This window comes from Zootoca vivipara, chromosome 14 (assembly GCF_963506605.1).
Source record: "Zootoca vivipara chromosome 14, rZooViv1.1, whole genome shotgun sequence".
NCBI lineage: Eukaryota > Metazoa > Chordata > Lepidosauria > Squamata > Lacertidae > Zootoca > Zootoca vivipara.
Genome location: NC_083289.1, coordinates 32,157,801 through 32,175,063, shown reverse-complemented (window position 1 = coordinate 32,175,063; position 17,263 = coordinate 32,157,801). Strand labels below are relative to the sequence as shown.

The 17,263-nt window shown below is 44.4% G+C and overlaps 1 protein-coding gene across 1 annotated transcript; it reads left to right on the top strand.

Moving 5' to 3' along the window:
- The first annotated feature begins 4,248 nt into the window (after nucleotides 1-4,248).
- Nucleotides 4,249-15,732, top strand: LOC118093216 (lipopolysaccharide-induced tumor necrosis factor-alpha factor homolog). Its single transcript, XM_035132150.2, has 5 exons — nucleotides 4,249-4,439; nucleotides 9,241-9,432; nucleotides 10,735-10,833; nucleotides 12,850-13,009; nucleotides 13,928-15,732. The coding sequence occupies exons 2-5, from the start codon at nucleotides 9,255-9,257 to the stop codon at nucleotides 14,034-14,036; spliced, it is 546 nt and encodes a 181-aa protein (XP_034988041.1). The 5' UTR covers nucleotides 4,249-4,439; nucleotides 9,241-9,254; the 3' UTR covers nucleotides 14,037-15,732.
- The last annotated feature ends 1,531 nt before the right edge of the window (nucleotides 15,733-17,263 follow it).

Genomic DNA, 17,263 nt, shown 5'->3' with positions numbered 1-17,263 from the left:
ACTCCCAACAAGGTCAAAATGAAATAGGGTTTCCCAGAAAGATGTGTGTACCTGAGAGGGTGAGGCTCAAGGTTGTTCATCTCGAAGCCATCAGGAAAAAGCCCTATGTATTAAAGACACCCAAAACTTTCCAAGTTTGGATATAATCAAGGCACCACAGTAAAGGCACAGCCTGCCTCTGGATGGGTGAGTTTGAGCAAGTACAACCTCCCATAAAACCATCATTTGTGGTACAAAGACATCTGAGCAACAGGAGTCAGGAACGAGGAAGCTTTCTGGAAGATTCCTGGCAAGTTCTTGCGGGTGAGCAACAAGCCACAGTGAGCAGGCTGTGAGGAAAGGCAAGACCATTAGCTCTGTCAGCTTGATGATTCTATGAGTCTATGATTCATTGTGGAGGAAAGATCCCCCTCTGTGTATAGGGTGGTACATAAATTCAATAAATAATCATAATCATATTTGCTCAAAAACATATAATACAATAGCGAACAAAAGTGAAGTACGGTACATGGGCGTACCCAGCGTGGGGCAGGGGGGCAGCTGCCCCCCAGAAGCAAAAAGGGGGGCAAATGGTATAAAACAGCTTGCGGCGCGCGCTGTTGTCAAGGCAGTTCACCTTCTCGGTCGGGTACATGATCTTGCCGCAGTTTTAAATGATTAGATGTTATTATGTTAGAAAAATTAATATTTGAATTCATGGAAAGTTTTTGGTAATCAATTTTAGGCTAAGGGGAGAAATAAAAGATCGAGGATGGGGAAATATTTTTTGATTTGGAGTAATTGATTCATTATTGGTGGAGGATAGTGGATGTTTTATAGAATAGAATAGTTGATGATAATGATAAAATGGGTTAGAATGATTTAAGATATAAAATGAAAATTGCTTAATTGAGATTCTAAAATGGACCCAGTGTGGGGGGAATTGAAGAAGTCAACAATGTTAAGTGAAAAATGTAAGAACCGTTATGTTTTTCTTTTTCATGTTTTATTTTTGTTTCATTTCTGTTTTATGTCTTTTGTGATTTTATTTTTGTGAATATTGGAAAATGAATAAAAATTATTTGGGGAAAAAAAGCTGCCACTGTCAGTTTGTCCATTGTTCAGCACTTTTACATGAACAGACAGTGACTCATGAACATTCTGACCGAAATGATATTTGCGGCCATTTATTTATTTTATTGCCTTTATAGCCCACTGTTTTCCTCCAAGGAGCTCAAGGGGGTGTACGTGGTTCTCTCCATCCTCATTTTATCCCCACAACAACCCTGTGAGGCAGGTTAGGCTGAGAGGCAGCGAATGGGCCAAGGCTACCCAGTGAACTTCATGGCCGAGTGAGGATTTGAACCCTGGTCTTTCCCAGGCCCTAATCTGACACTTTAATCACTAAGCCACACTGGCTTTCATTCATTAATAAGATAGAGACTGGAGATCTTAATCCCTTCTCTATCTCATATCCAGTGAGGATGAAGTTTAACGGTTTGTCAGGAGTTAGGATTTGCTTTGGGAGCTGGAAGCCGTGTTGAGAAGCATTAAACAAAAGCTCATCGGTTTCCTGGGACTTTGCTTCCCAGAGGATGGCAAACATAGATGAGCTTTTATCAGCTTCCTCTATGGGAATTAAAGCTTGGATTCTCCAACCCTGTATGGATCCCATAGCACCAGTTGTGGCAGGAAAGTGTTTGGACATTCAACCCTGCCCTCCAAACACACAAGCACACACAATCCGGAGCTTACTTGACCCAGATCCAGCCCCAAAATGATTCAGGGGCTGGAGCTAATGTTTCATTTGTATTTTTTTTAATAGTCTAATTAACTATGTGGCTGAGGGGGTAAAGAAGGGGAGGCTGCATCCCCATGTCCTCACTGAAGAGAGCAGGACTGAACCTGCTTCTGTACGTTTGGGATAGCTCAGTCAGTAGAGCATGGGACTCTTAATCTCAGGGTCAGGGGTTCGAGCCCCACGTTTGGCACTAGGTTGGACTAGACGACCCTCAGGATCCCTTACAATTCTATTATTCTATGCTCCATCTTCTTCTCACCTCACACCCAAGACCCTGCCCCTTGACAGCCTTGGATTACTCTGAGCAGCCTGACCCAACCTGAAGCTGTCTTGACCCAACTCGACAAAAGTCCCATTCTGCCTGAATCAAGCTGATTTGGCTTGTGCTTTGTCCAAATCCTGTTGATAGCCCTAATAATAGGTTGCATTCAGCTAAGTTCTACTTAGAATAAACCCATTAACAGACCTAAGTCATCCATGCCCATGAATTTTAATGAGTCCCTTCTGTGTATGACTAACTTTGGATCCATCTCAATTACTATTATTTGAATAGAAAGAGAATGCACCTCAACAGAGTGAGGAAGAAGACATTTAATGCACTGTGACACCACTTTAAGCAGCCACAGCTCCCCACCCCCCCAAATTTTGGGATCTGTAGTTTGTTAAAGGACCCAGGTGGCGCTGTGGGTTAAACCACTGAGCCTAGGGCTTGCTGATCAGAAGGTTGGCGGTTCGAATCCCTGTGACGGGGTGAGCTCCCGTTGCTCGGTCCCAGCTCCTGCCAACCTAGCAGTTCGAAAGCACATCAAAATGCAAGTAGATAAATAGGAACCGCTACAGCGGGAAGGTAAACGGCGTTTCCATGTGCTGCTCTGGTTTGCCAGAAGCGGCTTTGTCATGCTGGCCACATGACCTGGAAGCTGTACGCCGGCTCCCTCGGCCAATAATGCGAGATGAGCGCGCAACCCCAGAGTCGGTCATGACTGGACCTAATGGTCAGGGGTCCCTTTACCTTTACCTTTTAGTTTGTTAAAGGGTGCTGAGAGTGGTTAGGAGACCTCTGCTCCCCTCTCACAATTCCCAGGGTTTTGTGAGAAATGGGAGTGGCTGCTAAACCACTCTGGAAGTTGTAGCTCTTAGAGGGGAATAGCAGGTCTCCTAAGAACTCCAAGCACCCTTAACAAACTACACTTCCCAGAATTCATTAAGGGAAGCCATGGCTGTTTAAAGGGGTATCAAAGTGTTTTAAATGTTTCCTGTGAATGTGGCCAAGGTGACTAGTATTCCTGCTCTGTCAGCTGTCAAGGTGCTAAAACTGTTGAGGGCCAACTTCAAACCCTCCCCACTCCTCCAGCTTCATGGTGTTTGCTTCTTAAAGTTCTTAACCTTACAATCAGATTTGTGCCACATCTGCACTATACATTAAAGTCTGCATTGTATACTGTTTTATACATATAGGGCAGGAACAGCCTTGTGATGAGAGAGCCCTTCAAAGGATTCCTTCAAATAGAGGACGGTCCTCTGTGGACAGCAAGGTGACCCTACATACAAAACATGATTTTCCATAACCTCCAACATTTCTCCGATGAAAATAAGGACGTCCTAAGGAAAAGCGGGACATTCCAGGATCAAATCAGAAACTGGGACAGCTTCTGTAAATCCAGAACTGTCCCTCAAAAATAGGGACACTTGGCGGGTCTGGATTTTCTTGCAGTGAAAAGAGTTGCAAATAGAGAAGATCTTCACGGCCCTTTGGGTCCCTTCCAGATCTACAATTCTATGCTTCTATACTGAGCTGACTGTGGTCCTGGCAAATTTCAGCAGCTTCCATTGCACAGAATCTGAATTGGTCAACAGCTTTTCCACTGGTGTGTGTGTGGGGGGGTATCCCTTGGGGGGATGGGGACTTCGAAAGTAAGCCATTTGTGTGTCAGGGCCAAAGACAGTTAACTTCGAAACTGTAAAAATAATCAGCGACACATTTACAGCTCTGTAGGTTGTACAGTATCACGAGATGTCATTAAAAAAAGAAAACCTGTTCTCCACTGGGTGTTCTGTTTCAACGTTTTGACGAGCCCTTGCCACTCTTTAAGCTAAAGAAGATGCTTTCTGCATGAGTAAAATTTGAAATGGAATTTGCCCAGGAGGTTGGAAGTGCAAGCGGGTCAGGCCTTGGACTTGTGCCTGTGTTGATCTAATGATAGTTGAACACCTTTTCGTGTTGTGGTTCTTCTGTTTAAAGAAAGCCTTGAGCAAATGCTCTGGGGATTATCGTCAATTACCTTCCATGTCAAGCACAAGCCTACATAGCTGGCATGGGATGAATTAGCCACATCCCAGCCCTCCCTGCAAACTCGTTCCCCGGCATTCCTTAATTGGATGTTTGCAACAAGCCAAGTGTACTGAGGAGGCTGGAGCACTTGGCTAACCTGGGGGGGGGGGTAATTAAATGCTACCTACCTGCCTACCTAACCGCCAACAGTCCCTTCCTGTCATTTTAAACTGGGATAAGCCATCTGTCAGCATCCTCATCTCTACAAGGGCAACACCATGCTCCTTCCCTTCCTTGGGACAACGACAGCATCCAACCTGAGGATAAAGTGATTGGAAATTTTGGGAGGGGGAAACGGTCGTCTCATCTTGTTCACAGTCTACTGAGGTATGGAATTCCCTTGGTAGTTAAGTTTGCTGCTCCATGGAGTCGGTGGGGAAATGAAATAGAAGGTACAGCAATGAAAGCAATATTTAACTATGTTTTACTCTGAGTAGACCCACTGAAATGAATAGAGCAAAGCTAACCTTGTCCATTCATTTCAGTGGGTCTACTCTGAATAGGGCTAGCATCCCCCCAAGGTGTGAGGTTTGTTAAAATTGATACAACACCATCAACAGATCGGCCACTTGGCAGAGATTCCAATGCAAAACATAGATGGGTCTCTTCTAAATTTTGGGTGAGGGTAAATGTTAGTTCTTTATATCTGTATATATTAGGGCTGTGTTTTGTTTATTTGAATATATTTATAGGTAAAGGTAAAGGGACCCCTGACCATTAGGTCCAGTCGTGACCAACTCTGGGGTTGCAGCGCTCATCTTGCGTTATTGGCCAAGGGAGCCGGCGTACAGCTTCCGGCCAGCATGACAAAGGCGCTTCTGGCGAACCAGAGCAGCACACAGAAATGCTGTTTACCTTCCCACTGCAGTGGTACCTATTTATCTACTTGCACTTTGACGTGCTTTTGAACTGCTAGGTTGGCAGGAGCTGGGACTGAGCAATGGGAGCTCACCCCATCGCGGGGATTTGAACCGCCGACGTTCTGATCGGCAAGCCCTAGGCTCTGTAGTTTAACCCACAGCGCCATATTTATATTTAATCAGAAAAGCCTCTAATAAGCCATAGTTTCCAGTTTCATCCAAACTGGGAAACTATGGTCAACAGATCTAGAACAAGTCAGGATATTAAACTTCAACTCATGGCTTACATCCTGGCTTGTTCTGAAGCTGGCAATCATAGTTTCCCAGTTTGGGTGAAATGGGAAAAACTGTGTTTAACTGGCAGCTTCCTGGCTTCTTTGCTCCTGCCACATAGGGGTGTATGCGCGAGAAAATCTCTCATTCAGATCTTGGCTGAGTAATGTTCTGTGATGAAACTCCAGGTGGTTCACACTGGAATTTCCAAGAGGTCTTGGGCTAGAACTCGCATAACCATTAGACATACTGGGAGGAGAGATACACAGGGTTCCCCATCCTTGGTTTATGGTGGGTGAGCCAACAGTGCAGGACTTTGCTAGGATGGGATTTTATTCCCAAGCTATGTTTGGACGACCATATCTCAGTTTATTCAGACAAGATATGTACAAGACTTTTCTATGCCTGCCTGCAGTCCCTATGCACCTACCTTTCGAAGAACCAAGAAAGTTGTCAGTTAAACACGGTTTCCCCCTTTTTGCCCAAATGGGGAAACTTTGGTTACCAGCTTCAGAACAAGCCAGGATGTTAAAGCCAACAGTTGAAGTTGGTTTAATAGCTTGACTTGTTCCAAAGCTGGTAACCAGAATTTCCCAGTGTGGATGAAACTGGAAACTACGATTTATTAAAGGCTTCCCTGATTTAATTGTGGCTCACACAAAGAGAGAAGAGTCTGCCTGTGCAGGGAAAAAATTCATTCATATCTTACAAAGTTGAGACCAGCTCCATAATGGCTTAATTTAGGGTTGCCATATGTCTGGAATTTCCCAGACATACCCGGCCATCGGTCATCGGAAACAGTGTCCAGGCGGAAATCAGGGGAAATTTTCACTTTTTGAAATATGGCAACCCTAGCTTAATTTGTCATGAAGACTTAAGCTTAAGACTTAATACTGGAACAGATGGTGGAGGATTAATGGGAATTCTTAAACTTGGCTTTTAACTTCTGATATGAATCTATGGTGCAGCCACACTTGGAATAACGCTGGGCAGTTCGGGTTGCCTCATCTCAAAAGTGGTGTTGTAGTGTTTAGAGCTACAAACTTTTCATGCTGGTGGCACCTTTTAAACATGCATCATTTCATGACACAGTAATTCAGTTTTACTAGCAAACCAGAGGTTAAATTAACCCCTTTCCAGCCCCTGGAGGAGCACAGGGAGCATTTGCGCAACACACCTACACACGGCAGCTGACACACTAATGTGTCAAGACACAGTTTGGAAAGGTCTGGGTTGGGGTATGGACTAGGCCTGGGAGACCAGGATTCAAATCATCACTCAGCCATGAAGTTCAATGGGTGCCCTAGGGCTAGTCAATGCTTCTCAGCCTAACTGACCTCACAGGACGGTGGGGATTAAATGAGGAGGGGGAGAAACATGTAGCACTTTGAGCTCCTTGGAGAAAAATAGATGGGAAAGGTTCCGAAAAAGGCAACCAAATTTATCAAGGGGTTGGACTGAGCAACTTCCCTATGAAGAAAGTTGGACAGTGTTTGGGGCTTTTCAGTTTGGAGAAAAGGCAGGAAAGGAGGACACAGAGAAGGTGTATCAAATCTGAGAAATTCGACATAGAAATATTTTCCTCCATCTGGAAACACTAGGAACTGGTAGTCATCCAATAGAGAGAGGGGGGAATTGAAAGGGCACCCTGATTGGTGGATTGGAGGTAAGGATATTGGAGAATTCCATTAGAAGCGGAAAGAGGAGTAGAAATTGCTACAGTTTCCATGTTTGGAGGTCAGGAATGGAAATCATGCAAGCAAATACAAATGGTATTTGCTACTGCTGCTTTTAAAGTCCATAAATGTTATGTAAATAATTGTGTGTTGTTGTCTGCATTGACAATACATTCCACTGAAATGCATTGAAATTGATTACACAATTATTAATTATGGCCATAGTGAGGCGATGTAGCAAGCCATAGTGAGGCTAGCAGACTACTTTTAGCAGAAACAAACCGCAGTTAAACGGAAGCAGCGCTGATAGCGGTGATGAACACTCAATGGGATGAGAATAGCTGCTACCCCTCACATCCCTAGGTGCAGGAATGTATTGACACAAGCTGCCTTCTGCAGAGTCATACCATTGGTCCACCCAGCTCAGTACTGTCCACCCTAACTGAAAATGACTCTCCAAGACCTCCCACAGAGGTTTCACCCCATCTCTTTGCTGCTAGAGGTTCCTGAACTGGAGAAGCCAGGACAGAACAAGGTTCATGCCTATGCAAAGCAAAGCACATACCCCTCCACTAAGGTCCCATCTGAGCTTTACATTTAAAGCATCATTGTGCCACTTCAAACTATTGTGGCTTCCTTGAAGAATCTTGGGAAGTGTAGTTTGCTTAGGATGCTGAAAGCTGTTCCCTTCAGGCAGCTAGCTACATTTCCCAGAGTTTCCTGGAAAGACGGATTGATCGATTGATTGCTAAACCATTCTGGGAACTGAAGCTCTGGGAGAATGGGCATCAACACCTTTCAGCACCTACAGTTCCCAATATAATTGGGCGGGAGACGTGACTGTTCAAAGTGGTATGACTTTGCTTTTAATGCATAGTGCATATGGGGCCTGAGTGATGTCTCCTCCCACTGGAGGAGGAGAAGAGGCATCTGTAATGACAGGCAAGTCTATTTCTGGCTTCATTGCACTTGGTGACCTCATGGGGCAAGCCTCTCTCCTCTCTGTCCTGCCCCTCCCCTTTCATCTAGGCAGGTAGCCCCAGGCCATTGGGGACCAGTGCCTACTTTGCTTGTTTCCTCACAGGGGCAGGGCGAAAGGCATGTGAACCAGTGCTGCATGCATTTGCTCTGCGTTGAGGTTATGTAGAATTATTTCCCCTTGTATTAATGATTACGATGGTGCCTTTGAAGGCCAGTTGCCGGGAATCCCAAGTGTTTCACTCATGTCCTGCCTGTTGGCTTTGCTTTAGTGTCATCTGTTTGGCCAATTTTTTTGGGGGGCGTGGCAGGATCCTAGACTGAGCAGATGTAGCTGCGGCAGAGCATCTGCTCTGCATATAGAAGGTCCCTTCTTTAATCCCTGGCATCTCCAGGTAGGACTGGGAGAGACTCCTGTCTTGAAACCCTGTTCTAGGACCTTTCCTGGTATTGACGATCTCCATCGTGAAGTTGCTTCATAAGCATGCATAGATTAACTCAGAGATTGCTGAGATGAAGAAACAATTGCATCACACACAGGTGATTTAGCTCGGGTGCAAGGCTACATAGTGCGTTCAGGACAGATGGAAGGTCCAAACCACAGGCTTCTTGAGCTGCAGCTTGTTCTCAGTTACATCAGCACTGCAAATGAGTTGCATCACCCAACATCCATGCCATTCTTTGATTTTTTGCTACATTGTATGTTTGTGTAGGTGCTGGGAGAAACAGAGAGCATTTCCTTACTAGCAGGCCTGCTTTTTGTATAAGGACCCCCTGCTCTGGAACAGATAATGATGGGGTACCTGGACATTGTGGAAGTCAAGTGCCTGAAGCTGCACACCTTAGACCAGGCATAGGAAAACTCTGCCCTCCTGATGTTTTGGGACTACAACTCCCATCATCCCTAGCTAACAGGACCAGTAGTCAGGGATGATGGGAGTTGTAGTCCAACAACATCTGCAGACCCAAGGTTGAGAAAGGCTGCTCAAGCGGAGGAATAGAAAACCTGTGGCTCTCCAGATGTTGTACTCCAACTCCCATCAGACTCCAGATGGAAATCCTGGAGAGAGCCGCTGCCAGTCACTTGTGGACAATACTGAGCTAGATGGATCAATGGTCACATTTGGTACAAAGCAACTTCCTATGTGTCACTTCAGAAATACTGTATGGGACCACCACAATATTTTCAAAGATGTTCATGTTGCCTAATCTGACATTGGTGATGTCCTGATTTTGCGCCTGATCTCCTTGGTAGAAACCTATGTGCATGTTGCCTCTCTTCCTAATTCGGTGAAATGTTAGCTTCCACCCCTTACCTTGCCTTTTCTGTATCACTTGCAGACAAACCACCAGAAATGGAGCAACAAAAAAAGACGGTCTCCATCCCCATGATGCCCCTGGCACAGCAGCCGGAACCCTTTGCACCAGGATATTCATCACCATACCCACCACAGTCATCATACAACCCAGAACCTTACGCCCAGGAACCCTATGCACCAGATCCATTCTGGCCAGAACCTTCTGCTTCATCAGGTAGGCCAGTGTTTCTCAACCTTTTTGGGGCCACGGCACACTTGTTCCGTGAAAAAAATCACGAGGCACACCACTATTAAAAAGGTTAAAAAATTTAACTCTGTGCCGCCCTATATTATAATTATGACTGTAAGAAACACTTGCCAAATATTGCTTTCCGGCGGGTTAGCGTTGTGTATTGGCGGCCGCCAGGCTCGTTTGCACTGAGCTTTGGGAAAGAGGAGGAGAAATATTGCTTTCTGGCGTGTCATAGGTGTTTATTGGCGGCCGCCAGGCACGTGACAATGTAAATCGCCCATCTCGTCGCCGCAGCACACCAGCCAGCGTCTCGCGGCACACTAGTGTGCCGTGGAACAGTGGTTGAGAAACGCTGAGGTAGGCAGCCATAAATGCACAAGTTGAGACAATGGGCCAATGCTGCCAAAACGTGCAGAGTTCAAACATGATACAACACAGGCAGAACACGAAGGCACAGAAATAACCAAAGTCTTAATGTATTAACAGGAAATAAGGTAAACGCAAAGTACAGGCGATACCAGGTGGATCAGCAACGACGCGACAGACAGGTTGCCGGCGTTTAAGACCTGTTTCGCCCAATATTGGGCTTCTTCAGTGGTAACTTCTTCTTTAGTGAAAGTACAGTTTCTTATTTAGGCTTAGGCCACAGTGTTTTCTTGTTAATTTTGCAAATTCAGCACCTTGTATTCTTTATATCCTTAGTTAGAGTAGAATGTGGTGGCCTTAATACATTAAGACTTTGGTTATTTCTGTGCCTTCGTGTTCTGCCTGTGTTGTATCACATAAATGCACAAGTGGCAAATGTTATAGGATGCACAGAAACATACTCACAAGTGGGCAGCTTTAGTCCAAATGAAATGAGGAAGGTTGGTCACTTGCCAGCCCCACTTCCAGTACTACTAACAGAAGCTATGACCCACACTTTATCCCAGGCACTAGATGGGTTATTTCCTGGTATGCCTCCTTCTGGCAAGTCCTGCAGCCAAGCTGGTGCCAAACGTATTGCTCTGCTTTCCTTCGGACCCCATCAGCGAGGCTGTGTGTGTGTGTGTGTGTGTGTCTTGTCATCTGGGCAGCCCAGGACCTCCATACACACTGCCCAGGCTTGTGCCATGGGGAGGTGACTTCACTGAAGGTGCATTCCATTGTCTCTCGAGACAGATGCTAACAACAGATGGGTTATATTGGAATTATTTACCAGGGCTCTTTGTACGTTCTCAGCTGAAGCTGCCTGGGTTATGCAACTAAAGGTTCTTCTGCTTGTTTGTTTTCCTTTTGGTGCAGATGGCTATGGCTACTATGGAAAAAGCGGCGATGGCTGCGACTGTCCTTCTCCACCACCATATTCATGTCAAGATGTCCCTTGTGATCAAGTAGGACCAAGTATGTGTTAGAAACCTATACAGATTGGATTACTGAGGTGTGCTGTGTGTGTGGATTTCCATGTGCTTGAAACTGCAGTTAGTGCAAAATGCTGCAGCACAGTTGCTGACCAGATCAAGACCCGGTCAGCATAGAACACTCCTGGCTCAGTCATCTGCACTGGCTGCCAATTGTTTTACTGAGCCAGATTCAAGGTGTTAGTATATCTAAAAAAAACAACAACTGTTAACTGCTTGAGATCAGTTAACTTGAAGTCTCACTTTGTACCATATATGCCCACTAGGGTGATGGTTTTTTTACAACCTCATTTTCCTGTATCATAATTTGATGAGCTTTCATTAAAGATTAGATAAAATCTTACTTTCAAAGAGATTTGATAAAAAAAACCTCTCACACAAAATGATTTTAAAAATTTTATTTATCAGTTTTTTGACCATTTTTGAAGTCACTGTAAGCAGATATAAAATTGAACCCAAGCTTTAGCGTCACATATATACATTATATAGGGTCATCAAACACACAAGGAAGCCTTTTTTTAGCTGCAGTAACAGTATAGACGCCGCTAGAGGACGATGTTTTGCTACCTCTCCTGTAGGTTCTTTTCCCAGCATGCCCGGCAGGGTCTGCTGGCTGAGTTTTGAGGTCCCAAAAAGGGGCTTTTACCTTGCGCAGTTGTGACATTTGTATACTCTATGTTGCTAAGAACACTCCCCATTGTGGAATGTGGTGTTGTATCCAAATTTGATACAAAATATATATAGAATTGTTAATACAATTTTATGAAATGGTAAAACGGCATACAAAAAATTAAAAGCGGTTTGTGCATAACCTTTTTAAATATTTCAATGGAATATACCTCATTTTAGTCATTAATAGGCAAAAGTTCATCCATTTGTGCTACAGGAAATAATTTTTGAGAAAAAAAATGAAAAAGTCATCACCCTAATGCCCACTGAACCATTATAACCTGTGGAGCTGGGATTTCCTTTTAAACTTAAGCGTCACTTGCAGGAAATTGATCTTTGGCAGCTGGAACTCTCTGCCCATTAGCATAAGGCAGGTAACATCACTGTCCTCTTTTCAGTAAGAGCTTAAAACCTGGGTAGGCAAACCCACCCAGACTGGTGTGTTGACGTTTATATCCCAGTTTTTTTTTAATGACCTTCTGCTTAGTGGACCCAAGGTCCATTTAGCCCAGAGGTGAGTAACTGCTGGTCTGTGGGCAATATGGGGCCCGGGGGGGGGGCTCCACACCCACCCCACAGCTTCTTTCCCTTGCCAAAGCCTCTATCCAGCACCACGTTTAGACTTGAAAACATCCACATCATATAGGTGCCAATAGGAGGGTTTTTTGAAGTCTAAGTTACTTTTCTCTCTCCAAGCAACTCAAGGTAGCACAAACTGTCCCCTAACCGTCCTCATTATATCCTCACACCCACCCAGTGAGGTAGGTTTGGCTGAGAGACCGTAACTGGCCCAGTGAGCTTGATGTGAAGGAAAGAATTAAACCCTTCTAGTCCAACAACCCAGGTGGCACTGTGGGTTAAACTACAGAGTCTAGGGCTTGCTCATCAGAAGGTCAGCGGTTCGAATCCCTGCAACGGGGTGAGCTCCCGTTGCTCGGTCCCAGCTCCTGCCCACCTAGCAGTTCGAAAGCACATCAAAGTGCAAGTAGATAAATAGGGACCGCTCTGGCGGGAAGGTAAACAGCGTTTCCGTGCGCTGCTCTGGTTCGCCAGAAGCAGCTTTGTCATGCTGGCCACATGACCCGGAAGCTGTCTGCAGACAAACGCCAGCTCCCTCGGCCTATAGAGCGAGATGAGCGCCGCAACCCCAGAGTCGGACACGACTGGACCTGATGGTCAGGGGCCCCTTTAACTTTAGTCCAACAACTCCGAGTGGATGCTATACAAATGCAGTGGGGAGGTATTCTTGAGGGATGGGCTGCAGCTGGGAAGTGATCGTGGAACAAAGGTAAATGCTCAGACAGAGCAATTTCGTTTTTGCAACTCCTAGTTGAAATGGACTGTGGTCCTCCGGTCGTGGTTGCGGGAATCTTCTCGAGCAAGCCAGCGTCCACCATTTGCCCTTGCTGCCGCCAGATCATTTCGACGGAGGTGGTCTATCGTGTGGGATCTCTGACATACATAGCTTGCAGTGCTGTGTGTATGCTGGGGTGAGTGCTTTTTCTATAGAAAGAGATGTACATACACAGAATGTAATTCCATAATTAAAGCCAGTGTTAGATGAAATGTGAATGTCCTCTTGCCCTGCAGAGAAGCTTGCCTGGTGCCAGCCTTTCCAGTGCCAGCAAATAGGGGTGGGCATGGGCTAACAACTGCAACACACTGGGAGGCCTTGGTTGTCTTCCTGGAAAGACCCTGCTCTTTTGACACTAGGCACGGCCTGTCTGGGAATGCAGATACATACTTCTCCCATTGAAAGCAGGGAAGAGGCTGTCCCTCATGGTCCAAATGGATGGATGCCCTTGAATGCTAAAGAATACGCTCCACATTTGGCAGTATTTGGGAAAACATAAGTAATCTTGCTTGAATTTGAAGGTTTGTGAGATTTCATTCCTTGCAAAATGCATGCACAGATGAAAGTTTTTGTCTCTGTATAAGACAACATCCTAACTTCCTAAAGGGAAGGACCACAGGTAAAACACTTGCCTTGCATGCAGAAGGTCTCAGGTTCAATCCCTAGCATCTCCCAAGTAGGGCTGGGAGAGACCCCACCGCCACCACCTGAAACTCTGGAAAGCCACTGCCAGTCAGTGTAGACAATATTAACATAGATTGACCAATGGTTTGACTCAGAAGGCTGCTTCCTCTATTCTTAAGAGGGCCTTTTCAGATCCTAGCGAGTCTTGCCTGGCATCCACCTAGTTAACTTGTAGGCACCAAGCCCCTCTTTATTTGCTCAGTCTTCTAAAGAACATTCTATCGCTGAGATTTTCTCTCTTGGGTTTGCTTAGTGTTATTGGGGCTATATTTTTAAAATTGCCAAACAATTGCACACTGTCCTGAAATCAAATTTTTGATGAAGGAGTAAAAACAACCCTCTTTAAAACTTTCTGCCCTCTCTCCCCCAGAGGCTGCTTTGGCTGCTGCCTCATACCATTCATGACGAAGTGTTGCAAGGACGTAGACCATTACTGCCCTCAATGCAGGTACCACATCTACCGATACAAGAGACTATAGACGCCTGGAAGAAAAGCCATTTGAGGCAAACTTGCAGGAAATCAAGCTGGAAGAGAATCTCCTTCGGTGAATTCATGCATTGACTCTTGTGACTGTTCCGGGTGCAGAATTGCTCAGCAGTTTCCCACTCCTGCCAGCTTTTCAGTTAAGCTTGCCTGGAATGTAGTTGCTGCAGCCACTTTGCCCCTGCTGACCCCAGAAGGATGAAGCAGGAAGAGGCTGTTGGTAGGTTGGTCAACAGCTTGTATGCAGAACCTCTTGGCTTTTTGCCTGGGCTTTGGAATCAGGCATCCCTTGATTTCATACTTGCCTTGCATCCTTGTTAGCCTTATTCCAGGCATCCCCAAACTTTGGCCCTTCAGATGTTTTGGACTACAATTCCCATCATCCCTGACCACTGGTCCTGTTAGCTAGGGATCATGGGAGTTGTAGGCCAAAACATCTGGAGGGCCAAAGTTTGGGGATGCCTGCCTTATTCCCTGAATCAGAAATAAACAGTAAATTGCAAGAACTCGGGCCAGGAGGAAGATGAATTTCAAGTAAATCTTCAAAAGGTTTTATTTATGTAATGATTAATTCAAATAGGAATCAATTCTATACCAAGCAAACATACTTGGTACACTCTGACCATTAAAACATTGGTAAGCTACCTCTGTCTATTATAAGCGATATAACTTCGTATTTAGAAAACAACATGTATTTTTGGTGTAAGGACAATTACTTTAAGATGTTTTATCATTTAAAACATAGACAAGCTACCTCTGTCTATTATAAGCGATTTAACTGTGTGTTTAGAAAACAGAATGTAATTTTGGTGTAAGGATAGTTATTCTTAGATATACCTTCAATGTTCATTTAAACATAGTTATCTCTGTCTTTTGCAAACGATAAAACTTTGTGTTTAGAAACCTGAACGTATTTTTGTTATAAGGATAATTACTCTAATATTTCTAATGTTCAATTTTTCAACATTCCAGCTGATGAAGAATTGTTGAAACAGGGCCTTGTCCTGCCTGGGATTTTTTCACTGGAATTTATTTTTATTTGCCTATTATACTGGAATTGATTCCTATTTGAATTCATCATTACATAAATCAAACCTTTTGAAGATTTACTTGAAATTCATCTTCCTCCTGGCCCAAGTTCTTGCAATTTACTGTTTATTTCTGGACTTCACCAAGAACTCAAATTTCTAGAGTTATTCCCTGAACCAAGCACAGCCATTCTTAGCCTGTGGCCTGGTTGATCATGCACAAACTCCCAATTCAGAAATTGCACAAGAATCTTCTGCACCCATTTCCCCGAAGTTCATTTTAGAACTCCACCTGCCCCATGAAACTCTCCCCAGGCCACACCTCTCACCAGCATTGCTTCATTCCCCCTTTTTTTGCCTGGCTGGAATATGTCCTTGAAATCCTTATTTATTTATTTGTCTGAATGGATCAGAGAGGGGTGTGGGTTTATAAAAAATTAGACTACTGTACAAAGACTTGTTGATCTGCCAATTTTGCTGCTGTCCCTAGCCACTGCTGCCATGTGGCCCTTACGAGGTTGTCTCTTAAGGAATGTGGCCCTTCAGCTGAAAAGGGTCTAAGCTTAGCAAAACACTTTTCTTCCATTCTCTCCCAGCCTTTTTGCATATTGGAAATGGACGGTGAAAGGTTTTAGGAAGTTTACAAGAAGTTGTGACTAATTATAGAGCTCCTTACTTTGATGCACACCAAAGCTTTAGACCTTTGTGTAATTTATGCAGGAGAAATATTACATTGTTTGGGGGGGGGAAGAAATGTTTCTGGATCATCTTTTGTACCTCCATGGCACTTTATTTTCCTGTGTGCAGCCTTGCACTTTGCATTATTCAGAAATTCTAAGAAACCATAAAAAAAATTGGTATGTTGTTAAAATCAGTGGTGGTAATGGAGCTTTCCTCTGCAGCTCAAACCTGACTCAAAGCAGCTTTGTCTTAATGCCTCACCCTTCCTGGAATATAGGGATTGTTATGCAGGACCTGCTCTGCTGGTCTGTTGTGCAGATTACTGATATCATTCATGACATGCCTTGAGAAAACCTAAAACGATGTACGACTGCAAAGTTAGAAGCAGCAGAAATTATCTTTGCATAAATCTGAACTTGCCGACATTTTAAACTACACAATAAAAGGTAAAGGACCCCTGACAGTTAAGTCCAGTCGCGAACGACTCTGGGGTTGTGGCGCTCATCTCGCTTTACTGGCCGAGGGAGCAGACATTTGTCCGCAGACCATTTTTCCGAATCATGTGGCCAGCATGACTAAGCTGCTTCTGGCGAAACCAGAGCAGCGCACGGAAACGGAAACTATGCAATACTTCCCAACAATTTATAGCAACAGGCCTTTTTTTGACATGCAAAATAAAGTCTGTTGTTGTTAGTCTGGCAGTAGCCAAAACTGTGAACATTATAAAAAAGAAAAAAGCAGAGCAACCAGACTTTCCATGTCAAATCTCTTTTGAGTATGACACAAGCTCTCCATTGCAAAGCATGGTCTACTACTTGCCCCTACCTGTTCATCTCATATGATAAAAACCAGGAAAATATTTCAGAGATCTGATTAACAGGGTATGGGTGTACTTACCTTATTCACAGGGGTACAAACTAGGGCAAGATTCTTGGTCCAAGTGATTGAGTTGGCTACTTTATCAGCTAGTTAATAAATTAGCATGCCCAAACCATCAACTCCTGTACCTTTGTGAGAGACATCAAATCCCACCAATTTCCTGCTGAATGTCATGAACAAGAGAGTGTGCGCCATCTATTGGCAATGCCACAGGCTTCAGTTTTCAATACACCTCTATATTTTTAGTACAGTGCATACTGGATTTTTGCAGCACAATTGACAATATTGCAAGCTTAATTTTGAGGGGAAAGCATCATTGAATGGTCAGCTAAAGCCAATATTTCAGTTCTAACAGAGGAAGCACATCTTGACAGGGATAAATTATTCATGACATTTCCTAAATTCTAATCAGATGTTTCTAAAAATCATTCAGTTTCAGCCGAGATGGCTCAGCTGGTAGAGCATGAGACTCTTAAACTCAGGGTCACAGGTTAGAGCCCTACACTGAGCAAGATATTCCTGTATTGCAGGAGGGTTGGACTAGATTACCCTCTTGGTCCCTTCCAATTCTGATTCTGTGATTAACTCAGTTATTTTTCTAGTTCATTTGTGTGTGCATGTGTAACTCTTGATG

Coding starts and splice junctions, on each gene's coding strand:
- LOC118093216 (XM_035132150.2), top strand. CDS start 9,255: ATGGAGCAACAAAAAAAGACGGTCTCCATCCCCATGATGCCCCTGGCA. Junction 9,433..10,734: donor AGAACCTTCTGCTTCATCAG/GTAGGCCAGTGT, acceptor CTTTTGGTGCAG/ATGGCTATGGCTACTATGGA. Junction 10,834..12,849: donor TTGTGATCAAGTAGGACCAA/GTATGTGTTAGA, acceptor TGCAACTCCTAG/TTGAAATGGACTGTGGTCCT.